General features: G+C 40.2%; 1 protein-coding gene across 12 annotated transcripts in view; it reads left to right on the plus strand.

Moving 5' to 3' along the window:
• Positions 1 to 12,639, plus strand: part of LOC137642644 (uncharacterized) — a 121,949-nt gene that overhangs the window by 97,295 nt on the left and 12,015 nt on the right. For 11 of the 12 annotated variants that reach the window (XM_068375404.1, XM_068375403.1, XM_068375399.1 and 8 more), the window contains 2 exons: positions 2,633 to 2,794; positions 3,762 to 3,908. In XM_068375404.1, coding sequence (XP_068231505.1) covers positions 2,782 to 2,794; positions 3,762 to 3,908 — 160 coding nt within the window. In that variant the 5' untranslated portion in view covers positions 2,633 to 2,781. Of the gene's footprint in view, positions 1 to 2,632; positions 2,795 to 3,461; positions 3,495 to 3,761; positions 3,909 to 12,639 lie in introns of those variants that run through there. The other variant, XM_068375407.1, reaches the window with a different exon arrangement.

Here is a 12,639-nt window from a genome sequence, read left to right on the forward strand (position 1 = left end):
GCAAGTCTGCCTTGACAAGACCGATACTATAAGCCTTTCAGGTAGACCTTTCTAATGACATCTTTAACAAAATTCCGAAGGCCTGTGCTAAGCTCAGACCATCAGTGCCTCCAAGACCTATTTCATGGTCTTTAGATAAGGTTCTTCATTTTGCCTCAATAATGAATGAGGAGTGCGCTTTAAAGGATTTGACCCAAAAAGTCATTCTGTTTGCACTCGCTTCAGGGGCCACAGTTAGTGAAATAGTGGCCCTCTCGAGAGAGGAAGGCCATGTTCAGTTCTTAGAAGGGGGAGAATGAATCCTTTTCCGGACCCAACGTTTCTTGCCAAGAACGAGCTACCCACCAACAGGTGGGGTCCCTAGAGAATCTGCCCTCTGAAAGAAGATGCATCTCTGTCCAGTGGAGTGCCTAAAGGTCTCTCTTTGTAGAACTTCAGACTTTAGGGGAGGACAGCTGTTTAGAGGAGAAACCTTGGGTTCAAATTTATCTCTGAAGCAACTTAGGGCGAAACTCACCCATTTCATTCGCAGAGCGGATCCAGACAGTCATGATCTGAGGAAAGTTGCCTCTTCCATAAATTTCTTTAAAAATATGGATTTTGAACATCTTCGCTCCTACACTGGCTGGAAGTCATCCAGGGTATTCTTCAAACACTATGCGAAGCAAGTGGAGGAACTTAAGAGGTCTGTGGTAGCAGTAGGTAGTGTCCTTAAACCTGCTGTTTAAATCTGCGAGGAACAGTGAAATTAATTGGGACGATTAATTCAAGGGTGGGTGTGTAGTTTCGGACTGTTACTACAGACTGAGTGATAGGCCACTAATTTGTCCTTATGAACTGTTCCATAGATTATGGTGAACTAGGCATAATGCACACACATGTGCCAAGCGTTTTTTACGCTAGTGTGATACAGACTGTAACAACATTATTGATAATTTGATTAAGGTGGCATTTATGTTTCCTTTTCAGATGAAACTATATTTTCCGTTTTACTGTTTTCTTCATGTTTTAATGTTTTTCATCCCCATTTTATAATTTTTATAAAGGTTGATTGACTTATGTTTATTAATTATCAATAAACTAGTTCTTAGTGAACCTTAAGTCTTATTTACCCACGTTCATTTTATTAGAAATGTACTGAGCATTAAAGTTAAAACTATGGATAATTTTAACATGGAAGATCTTTTAAGATTGTTCCTCACTACAAGCAAACATTCACTCACTTTAACCCTTCCTTGGGAAGAATAAACTTTGTACCCTAAAAGGGATGGTGGTGGAAAGGCAAAATTTGTTCCTGAACGGATACTAACCTTTGTCCAGTCCATTAATAAGAATACATACCGGGGAAGGTGTCAGTATTTCATACTGGCATTAGTGAATCTTATATAAACTATGCTTTATAAGGTATAGGGTGAGACCACTATACAGGCTTGTCTGTTAGTCATCCATAGGTAATATGTACTCCTCGAGACTTTTAGAAGTGTCTAGTATGACTCTTCCCTGTAGGGGGCAGGAAGCACTAACATAGTTCATGCTTAGATGAAATGATGTATGACAGTAACATCATAGGTCTCTAGGTCTAGGCTGACCAGAAAAATACTTTCTTGAGGGTATGGCACCATTTGAGAATCCACAGATACAGTAATGCTCTGGTAAACTTCCATCACGACGACATGGCCCAAGCCCAAAAAACGGATTTTGAGCGAAGCGAAAAATCTATTTTTGGGCCTTCCTTTTAATTTAAAAAGGGATTATGGACCCCTCCCTATAATACAGTGTCTGTAGCACCTCGTGTATCGCTACAAGGAATAAAGATTGCGCTTTCGACGTCGTCATGTACACACTCGAAACGGGATAGGAGAGGTACCTTATGATCGGCTCTCCTTTCATTCTCGTTTTTTATTTTATGACCCCTCGAAGCGTTAATGCTGTTCAGGGTGAAGATAGCTCTGGGGCGTGTCAAGAATACGTCCTCTGATATTAGGCTATATCCATGTAAGATTTATTTAGGGATATTCGCTCCAGGAGTTAAAATTCTGCATACCTTAAGGTAAAATTCTTTGGGAATATCACCGTAGTCAAATATACCCTAGGAAGCTACCCTAAAGAAACTTCCATCAGGACGACATGGCTATCTCATCCAAAAATAGATTTTTCGCTTTGCTCAAAATCCGTTTTTTTTAATGAGGCCCATTTGCACTAACTCGCAGCGGTGCCCTTTTAGCTCGGAAAAGTTTCCGGTGCCCTTTTAGCTCGGAAAAGTTTCCGGTGCCCTTTTAGCTCGGAAAAGTTTCAGGTGCTCTTTTAGCTCGGAAAAGTTTCAGGTGCCCTTTTAGCTCGGAAAAGTTTCCTGTTATCTCATTGGTTAGAATTATCTTGCCCAACCAATCAGCGATCAGGAAACATTTCAGAGCTAAAAGGGCACCCTTGCGAGTCTGTGCAAATCTGCCTCCCTAAAAATAATTTATTATAGTTGTAATAGAAATTTAGTATTTCAATAATGCTGTTATTACTTTAAAAACATTCTTGGTTAACATGAAAAGGATTAGCATATATCTCGCTGGTAATGAATGTCTTAAAATAGTCTTTGTGGCCGAAATATTTGCAAATACTAATGAATTTTCTTTTCCAGATCTCAATGACCATACTGACTGATGTACTGAAGCTTGAACGAAGAACTCGATGCATACGAATCAGAGAATGTTTTAAAAGGAAGCTTTCATTCAGCTGAAGTTGGGTAAATTAAAAGAATATTTTCGTGAAAATCAACCCCAAATTCAAATGTTCAATACTGGTAGGTAGGTAAAACCTTACTTGACCTTTGTTTAACTTTATGGTTACTATGCAAATAAAATTTTAAAGCATGAAAATTTAAGTTTTCGTTGAAATTTGGAATTAAAATTAGGTCTGATTTTAAATTGGGGGAAGTCATTCCTGGTGATTTTTTTTTTTTTTTTTTTTTTACATTTCTAATTTGCATGGCTGCAACTTTAATATCAGATGGTACAGTAATAGGGAAATCTAATCCATTAGAAACAGAAACGTAATAAATATATTCATCAAGTACCCAGCTCAAGTAAAAGGAAATTTTGCAGCCTTGTAAAACCTTTTGTAATGCAGTGGATTAGCAACAGCTGCATTTTTGTTGTTTTATAGATTAATAAGTTATTTTAGTGTTTTTAATTCTTAGTTTTGATTAGTTAGATATTTGCCTCACTCAAGGAAAAATTATTTATGAATGCCCTTCCTGCTAAAGCTACAATTTATGAAAGTGTTTGCAGTAAGATTGTGAATATGTATAACTTGCAAGATTGTGAATATGTATAACTTGTAAGATTGTGAATATGTATAACTTGTAAGATTGTGAATATGTATAACTTGTAAGATAGTGAATATGTATAACTTATAAGATTGTGAATTTGTATAACATAAAACAATTTGAATATAAACTTATTTTTCAGATTCTTTAGATGTTCAGCTTCATGCAAAAATAATTGGCTGAAACTGCGGTTTTTCAATGGGTAGGACAATTAAAATATCTAGTATGAAAGGGAAGCGAGAGGGGGGAATTAGTAATATACTTTTCATGAAAATCCATAATTGTTTTTATCAAAAACTTTAATCTCATCCAAAAAGATATAAAATATTTTGATATAATAGTTTAACAAATATTGCTTGACACTTTAGGTAGATTAGGCCTACCTTTGACAAAGAAGCGATTAGTCAAGATTCAATATGTACACTTATGCTTTTTCTTCCAGGTGTGTTTGAACTGGAAAAGAAGGGAATTAAAAACAGGCTGAACGATAAAATGCCAACAGTAAAGACAGACTTGGAGAAAAGTCAGAATAAAACGACTAGGAAAAGATGCAAAATACTACAAAAACTTTTAAAACTCATCAATAAACGTCTGTAGTAAAGATACTTTGTCCACATTACAAGTTACTGTAGGTGTTTAATATTAGATTATATCAAATAGCCCTTTTCCTATTACTGTCATTTGATTTTTTATGTAATTTTGCAATATCTTCTTTTTCATACCAGGCTCTCTTGTCTTTTCTGCACTTATGAAGGTTTAGTGAATTTGGTTACACAATTGTGAATATTTTGTACATTGGGTTACACAAATGTGAAGGGTTAATGACTTTGGTTACACAAATGTGAAGGTTTACTGACTTTGGTTACACAAATGTGAAGGTTTAGTGACTCTAGTTACACAAGTGTGAAGGTTTTGTGACTTTAGTTAAACAAATTTGAAGGTTTAGTGGATTTGGTTACACACTTGTGAAGGTTTGGAGAATTTAGTTACACTTGGTTTAGTGACTGATTACCCAGTTATTGAGTTTTAGTGAATCTAGTTACACACTTGTTGAGGTTTCGTAACTCAGGTTACACCAATGTGAATGTGTAGTCACTTTGGTTAGAATAAGAATGTTTTGTGATTGGTTGCCAACAAATAAATTTGTGAATTTGGTTACGCATATAAAAATTTTTGAATTTGGTTACACACTAGTGAGGAGTTATTGAATTCGATTACTCTTGAGGAGGTTTAGTGACTTTGGTTACACCAATATCAAGGTTTGGTGACTTTGGTTACACCAATGTCAAGGTTTGGTGACTTTGATTACACCAATGTCAAGGTTTGGCGACTTGGTTACACCAATGTCAAGGTTTGGCGACTTGGTTACACCAATGTCAAGGTTTGGCGACTTGGTTACACCAATGTCAAGGTTTGGCGACTTGGTTACACCAATGTGAAGGTTTGGCCACTTGGTTACACCAATGTCAAGGTTTGGCCACTTGGTTACACCAATGTGAAGGTTTGGCCACTTGGTTACACCAATGTTTAGGTTTGGCGACTTGGTTGCACCAATGTAAAGGTTTGGCGACTTGGTTGCACCAATGTGAAGATTTGGTGACTTGGTTGCACCAATGTCAAGGTTTGGTGACTTTGGTTACACCAATGTCAAGGTTTGGTGACTTTGGTTACACCAATGTCAAGGTTTGGTGACTTTGGTTACACCAATGTAAAGGTATGGCGACTTGGTTATACCACTGTGAAGGTTTGGCGACTTGGTTACACCAATGTGAAGGTTTGGCGACTTGGTTACACCAATGTGAAGGTTTGGCGAATTGGTTACACCAATGTGAAGGTTTGGCGACTTGGTTACACCAATATGAAGGTTTGGCGACTTGGTTACACCAATGTGAAGGTTTGGGGACTTGGTTACACCAATGTGAAGGTTTGGCGACTTGGTTACACCAATGTGAAGGTTTGGCGACTTGGTTACACCAATGTGAAGGTTTGGCGACTTCGTTACACCAATGTCAAGGTTTGGCGACTTGGTTACACCAATGTCAAGGTTTGGCGACTTGGTTACACCAATTTGAAGGTTTGGCGACTTGGTTACACCAATTTGAAGGTTTGGCGACTTGGTTGCACCAATGTGAAGGTTTGGTGACTTGGTTGCACCAATGAGAAGGTTTGGTGACTTGGTTGCACCAATGAGAAGGTTTGGTGACTTGGTTGCACCAATGTGAAGGTGTGGTGACTTGGTTGCACCAATGTGAAGGTGTGGTGACTTGGTTGCACCAATGTGAAGGTGTGGTGACTTGGTTGCACCAATGTGAAGGATTGGTGACTTGGTTGCACCAATGTGAAGGATTGGTGACTTGGTTGCACCAATGTGAAGGATTGTTGACTTGGTTGCACCAATGTGAAGGTTTGGTGACTTGGTTGCACCAATGTGAAGGTTTGGTGACTTGGTTGCACCAATGTGAAGGATTGGTGACTTGGTTGCACCAATGTGAAGGTTTGGGGACTTGGTTGCACCAATGTGAAGGTTTGGGGACTTGGTTGAACCAATGTGAAGGTTGTGACTGGTTGCACACTTGTCGAGGTTTAGTGAATTTGGTTACACAAATGTGAAGATCGTCACTTCGGGTTACACAAATGTGAGTACGTAGTGACTTTGATTAGAATGTGAATGTTTAGTGAATTTGGTTACACAAACTATAGTTTAGTGAAATTGGTTACACTTATGAATGTTTGCTGAATTTAGTTACACACTTCTGAAGATTTAATTACTTTGGTTACACGCTTGTCAAAGTTTGGTGAATTTGGTTACACACTTGTGAATGTTTGAATTTGGTTACATGTTTGTGACGGTTTGGTGAATTTGGTTACATGCTTGTGAAGGTTTGGTGAATTTGGTTACACGATTGTGAAGGTTTGGTGAATTTGGTTACACTCTTGTGAAGGTTTGGTGAATTTGGTTACACGCTTGTGAAGGTTTGGTGAATTTGGTTGCACACTTGAGAAGGTTTAGTGAATTTGGGTAGTTAAATGTGAAGGTTTAATTAATTTATTTAAGAAATTGTGAATGTTTAGTGACTTTGGTTAGAATGTGAATGTTTGGTGAATTTGTTTACACAAAATTTGGTGAATTTGGTTACACACTTGTGCAGATTTGGTGAATTTGGTTACACACTTGTGAAAATTTGGTGAATTGGGTTACCCATTTGTGAGAGTTTAGAGAATTTAGTTACTCACTTGTGAATGTTTGGAGTTTCTGGTCAGACACTCCAGTCACACTTGAAGGTTTAGAGACTCCGTTCACACACTTGAGTGCTTAAACTCCAGTCAGGCACTTAAGAGTGCGAGAGATGCTTAAACTCCAGTCAGGCACTTAAGAGTGCGAGAGACTCCAGTCAGGTACTTAAGAGTGTGCGAGAGACTCCAGTCAGGCACTTAAGAGTGTGCGAGAGACTCCAGTCAGGCACTTAGTGTGCGAGAGACACCAGTCAGGCACTTAGTGTGCGAGAGACACCAGTCAGGCACTTAGTGTGCGAGAGACACCAGTCAGGCACTTAGTGTGCGAGAGACACCAGTCAGGCACTTAGTGTGCGAGAGACACCAGTCAGGCACTTAGTGTGCGAGAGACACCAGTCAGGCACTTAGTGTGCGAGAGACACCAGTCAGGCACTTAGTGTGCGAGAGACACCAGTCAGGCACTTAGTGTGCGAGAGTCACCAGTCAGGCACTTAGTGTGCGAGAGTCACCAGTCAGGCACTTAGTGTGCGAGAGTCACCAGTCAGGCACTTAGTGTGCGAGAGTCACCAGTCAGGCACTTAGTGTGCGAGAGACACCAGTCAGGCACTTAGTGTGCGAGAGACACCAGTCAGGCACTTAGTGTGCGAGAGACACCAGTCAGGCACTTAGTGTGCGAGAGACACCAGTCAGGCACTTAGTGTGCGAGAGACACCAGTCAGGCACTTAGTGTGCGAGAGACACCAGTCAAGCACTTAGTGTGCGAGAGACACCAGTCAAGCACTTAAGAGTGTGCAAGAGACACCAGTCAGGCACTTAAGAGTGTGCGAGAGAGACTCCTACAATAGCCATTTTTCCACTCTCCTCCACAGTACCATCTTGACTATAATCACATGGAGACGTCTCTCAGAAGGAAGTACATTCATTTCGAAATTCAGTGTAATTTAATCTATTTTGGTAATTGGTTATATTGAAAACGTTTTTTTTTTTCAGTATATCTATTGTTTCTAATATGGAAGTAAAAAACATCCTTGAAATAATAACCCATGGGGCTTGCATGCGCAGCACACTATGTACCATTTGCCAGATCATTGTAGCAATTAGGTAATATTCATTTTGCGAACGTAGTGAACCTCGGCGGAGCAAAAACCATTATGAGTGAGGTGTATCAAGGATAATTAATACTTTAATTTCCAGCCACTTGCAAGAACTGTATTTTTCCAACGGATTATATTATTTATTTTGCATTTCTTCATTATTCATGTAAATCACTCGTTTTGGGCATTTCTCCACCCAAAACAATGATTTCCCGAGTCCAAAAACTTTGTCAGAAATGCATAAATTAAATGATAATGAGTAGCTAATATATATGGTTCATGTATTTGGCTAGAAATTAGTGTCATATATTTCCCCTTTTGAGCTGCGAATATTATTTTCCTACATAAGGAAATTGACGTTTCTAGTTTCAACATTTCTTTACCACTTCCATATATAAGGTTATTGTATAAATAACCTAGAATTCTGAGAATTTGGAGTCTTAAGTAACACTGTGATTTAGGTATGTTAATCTATTTTTCAAGATGTTTTGCTTTTTTTACAACATCACCTTTTTGTCTTTTAGGGTTGAAATTGGTTTTAACACGTGACTGTTTACTTGAATTTCTTAGGATTTATCTTTCCAAGGTATTTGCTTTCCTGTGGAATTTTGATTGCATTTGACTTGCATTGTTTTACGTGAAATCTTGTTAGATGCAGAGACTAGTTACTGAAATTAGTAAATTAAGTTTTTTTTTTTCTTATGCTGACAAATTTATTTTAGTTTTCACAAAACTAGTGAGGATGAAGTCGAACCTTTATAATTTCGTGCAAGAAGTGATTGAAAAGGAATTTGAATTAATGCAGTGTCAATGTTTGTGTGTAGTTTATATATATAACCTTTGGGATTTAAACGCTTAAATTTTTGTGAAAATTATCTCGGCAGCTTAATACACAAGAAGTTTGTTTTTACCAGGTGTTTTAGACATAGTTTAAGTGGGTAAGCAAATTAAGAGAATCTTTATAAATAACTATTGGGATATATTTGGTACTATACTCAATCTTTTTTGGGGCTCAGGCCATGTTCTCGTGATGGAAGTTCCTTTAGGGTAGCTTCCTAGGGTATATTTGACTACGGTAATATTCCCAGAGAATTTTACTTTAAGGTATCCAGAATTCTAACTCCTGGAGCGAATATCCCTAAATAAATCTTACAGGGATATCGCATAATATCAGAGGACGTATTCTTGACACGCCACATAGCTATCTTCACCCCGTACAGCATTAACGCTTCGAGGGGTCAAAGTGGCAAGAAAACGAAAAACGAGAATGAAAGGAGAGCCATTCATAAGGTACCTCTCCTATCCCGCTTAGTGTGTACATGACGACGTCGACAGCGCCATCTTTATTCCTTATCGCTTAGCTCTACTACTTGGTGTTTCCCTTGTGATTCAGTTGTCATCTTGGATTTAATTCAACATTGTTGCTTTCTTTAGCCTCTTCTGCCTCTGGAAAGTTGAGTATTATCTTTACTGTGTATAAATGTAAGCTCTTGTCATTTTGAATTAAATCAAAAGTGATATTAACGTAAACAAGAGCTGTTGCCTACCGGAGGCGTTCTGGACGCTGTCGCTCGCTATGCACGAGTCATTTAGTTAGCCAGAGCAACGTTCCCGGTTATGCTTTAATAAATCTAGCTATTTAGCTCTTCCAGGAAATTCTTTATATGATGCCGTTATTATTCAGTTTAGGCGATTTAGGCAACTGATCCTGCCCTACGCTAGGATTATTAGCCTAGGGTCTGGCCCTAGTACTTTCAAGCATGATATACAGATTTCCGAGTGTTATGTTGTTGAAGCTATAGGCACATTTTATACATGCCTCTGGAAAGTTGATCTTTACTGTGTATAAATGTAAGGTCTTGTAGTTTTTAATTAAATCAAAAGTGATATCAACGTAAACAAGAGCTGTTGCCTACCGGAGGCGTTCTGGACGCTGTCGCTCGCTATGCACGAATCATTTAGTTAGCCAGAGCAATGTTCCCGGTTATGCTTTAATAAATCTAGCTATTTATCTCTTCTAGGAAATTCTTTATATGATACCGTTAGTATTCAGTTTCGGAGATTTAGGTAACCGATTCTGCCCTACGCTAGGATTATTAGCCTAGGGTATGGCCCTAGTACTTTCAAGCATGATATACAGATTTCCGAGTGTTATGTTGTTGAAGCTATAGACACATTTTATACATGTAAGATATTGTTGAATTCTTATCTTCTAAGATTGTATACGAGAGAGTTTCGGTGATTTGGGTAATAGATTCTCACCGCGCCTAGGCTAGCAGCCTGCGGGGCTTTAGTATACTTTCGCACACATTCTGGTTGTTCTTTTCTCCTCTGGAGATTAAGTTCAACCCCTTTTCCCTCTGAGTTAAGCCTTAGGCTTAATCCTATTGGTTCTATCTGAATAGTATTCAGGTATAACTATACTAGGATGTTTCTGTCCTGTCCTTGTAACCAGAGTGACTGGTTTTTGGGGTTAGGACAGAACATCAGAGTAATTAGTCTGGGGTCTTGTCTTTCAGGCTTAGAGAATGAGATTCCTTTGCTAGGTTAGGCGCAGACATAGGAGGCTAAGCCTCCCTAGCCCACGTCCGAAAGATTCTGTATGAGGTGATTCCTTCTACTAGTGGTCTAGCAGACTAGTCCAGTGTTGTTAAAACTTTGAATCAATCAATCAATCAATCTCGGGCTGGAGAATGAGATTTTCCATTGCCTAGTGAAATAACATCAAACTTTTTCTGGTATTGAGGAAGGTAGCAAGTATTGCCGACCTCCCTCTTTAATAGACAAACTCTAGGCTAGGATGAGCTTTCTTAGCCGCTGGGTTAGATCTCGTACTAGAACGAAGTTTGCAGGACCCTTTTCCCTCTCCCCCCCTCTTTCCTTAGTGATGGCCTACCCATTACATCTCTTGGCCGTAGTCCTCCATCGGTACCTAGTGTAGGTTAGGATGTGGGACTGGCTCAGCCCTCTGCCGGCCGGCAAGAACGTGCCAGCCGGCAGAGGCCTACCTTCTGTAAAGTGAACCCCAGACCTCCCTTTGTCTTCCATCCTTTTCTGTCTGTAGAGCCCGGCAGGCTATGGATAAAAAAGGAAGCCTGAAGGCTACATTCTCCCCTTCCTTATGTTCACTCTTCCTAGATGGAAGGTTTTAAGACAGTGCCGCCTTATAACCTTACATCCATACTGTTTCTCTTGCTAGTGTATTGTACCCCTAGCCCGGCTGCCCGCTTAGCGACCGGCAGCCGGGTGTGTGGAAGTTCTCTGGTTCATAGTCACTGCCGGCCGGCATAGGTATCACCTACCTTTGCTGGCCGGCAACGGAGGCACACCCTTAGACCTGCCGGCCACTACGATCAGCGGCCGGCAGCCGGGTGCTAAAGTTTTTCAGTTGCCGGCCGGCACATACAACCAGCGATCTGCCGCCAAATAGTTAAATGTAGCATACCTTTGAGCTAAACCTACATGCCGGCCGGCACGACATTATACGATATACGGTAGCCAGTACTTTTGCAGTGTATTACACACTGCATTGAAAAAACTACAGTACATAGAGTATATTGTAACACTAAAGTTCTTCCAACATACTTGGTGTTATCTTGTACAGCCTTTTGTTGAGACCGTACAATATAAAGTGAGTTCTATCTTTATTTATATTACCCCGTATATTAAAACTTTATATCCTGGTGTAAGCTACACCTTAATTTCTACTTAGGAAAATATAATGAAGGGTATTCTAGAATAAGAATTAACCTTACTTTTAATAACTTGGGAGGTTACAGCAATTGGCTGGGCAGGAAATACAAGTATGTGTCTTTCCTTCTTTCCTTTCTAGCTTAACTGTCATAAGCTATATACAGTACATTAATAAGTTTAATCCAGTGATATGTCTTCACTAGATACTCATGGATTTTCTTCTCTTTACAGGAGGACCATCCGAAGTGCGGGAGCATATTTTGCGACGTCCGCAGCAAAAACTTCTGTGGACATGAGTTGTGCAGGAAGTACACCATGCGCAGCCTCCAAAGGTGATCTCAGGTATTGGGACCCTCAGGTATGAGCTATATGTTCTAACCTGATTACCGAGGCATTTGACACCCCTAAGTCGGCGGAGTCAAGGTATGCAGCTAGGGTAAAGTTGCAAACCTGGGAGAGGGGTTTTCAGAAAAACACTACAGGCCCCTACCTTCCAAGCGAGAAGATGAGGGCCTACCTTTTCCCTAAGGCATCTGAGAATGCTGTGATTTCTCAGCCTCATGCGGAGATTCTAACAGTCCAGATTCCGGTAGATTCTGAAGTCTCGGACGCCCTACAAGACATCCAATTTGACGATAGGATGTCTGTAGAGTAAACGGAGAAGGACCTTCTGGGAGAAGGTCAGGAGGAGGAGCTGACCCAGGCTCCAGAAACAGAAGAGGAAGAAATCGACGAGGTGTCGGTTACATCGGCTCCGGCTCAGAACCTGTTCCCTGTACATCGTCTGCTATCCCAGATGAACTGGGATGGACTCTTTCATCTATCGTTGAAATGATTCAACAGATGCAGAAGAAGAATGATGAAAAGGAAGCTGCGATGAAACTGGAGATGCGTAGACTCGCTGCATCACATGGGCCGCAGAAGAAGCTCAAAGTGAAGGACCCTCCTTTGTGATCGGATGCCAATCCTTGGAGGTATGCCGAACACATACCAATGACAACTGGGAAGATTGACATATCGGAGAAGTTGGGTTCAATTCCCTTTGAAGAGGTGGAATTTTGGCCCAACAAGGAGTCTTACCCGGACTGCTATGTCCGTCTTAGGAAGGAACCAGCCTCAAAGGAGGAGACGGAGCCAAAAGTCATAGTCTTTGACCATAGTAAAGCACAGGCTTTACTAACGAGCTCTTTTAAAGAGAAGGGCTTCACGAACTCGTGCCAGCTTTGAGTAAGAAGTATTCCCCCTTTGTGGGTTCGCCTACCAGAGCCTTTCCCTTCATAGAAAAGGGATATAAGGCAC

Source organism: Palaemon carinicauda, chromosome 6, assembly GCF_036898095.1.
Source record: "Palaemon carinicauda isolate YSFRI2023 chromosome 6, ASM3689809v2, whole genome shotgun sequence".
NCBI classification, from domain to species: Eukaryota; Metazoa; Arthropoda; class Malacostraca; order Decapoda; family Palaemonidae; genus Palaemon; species Palaemon carinicauda.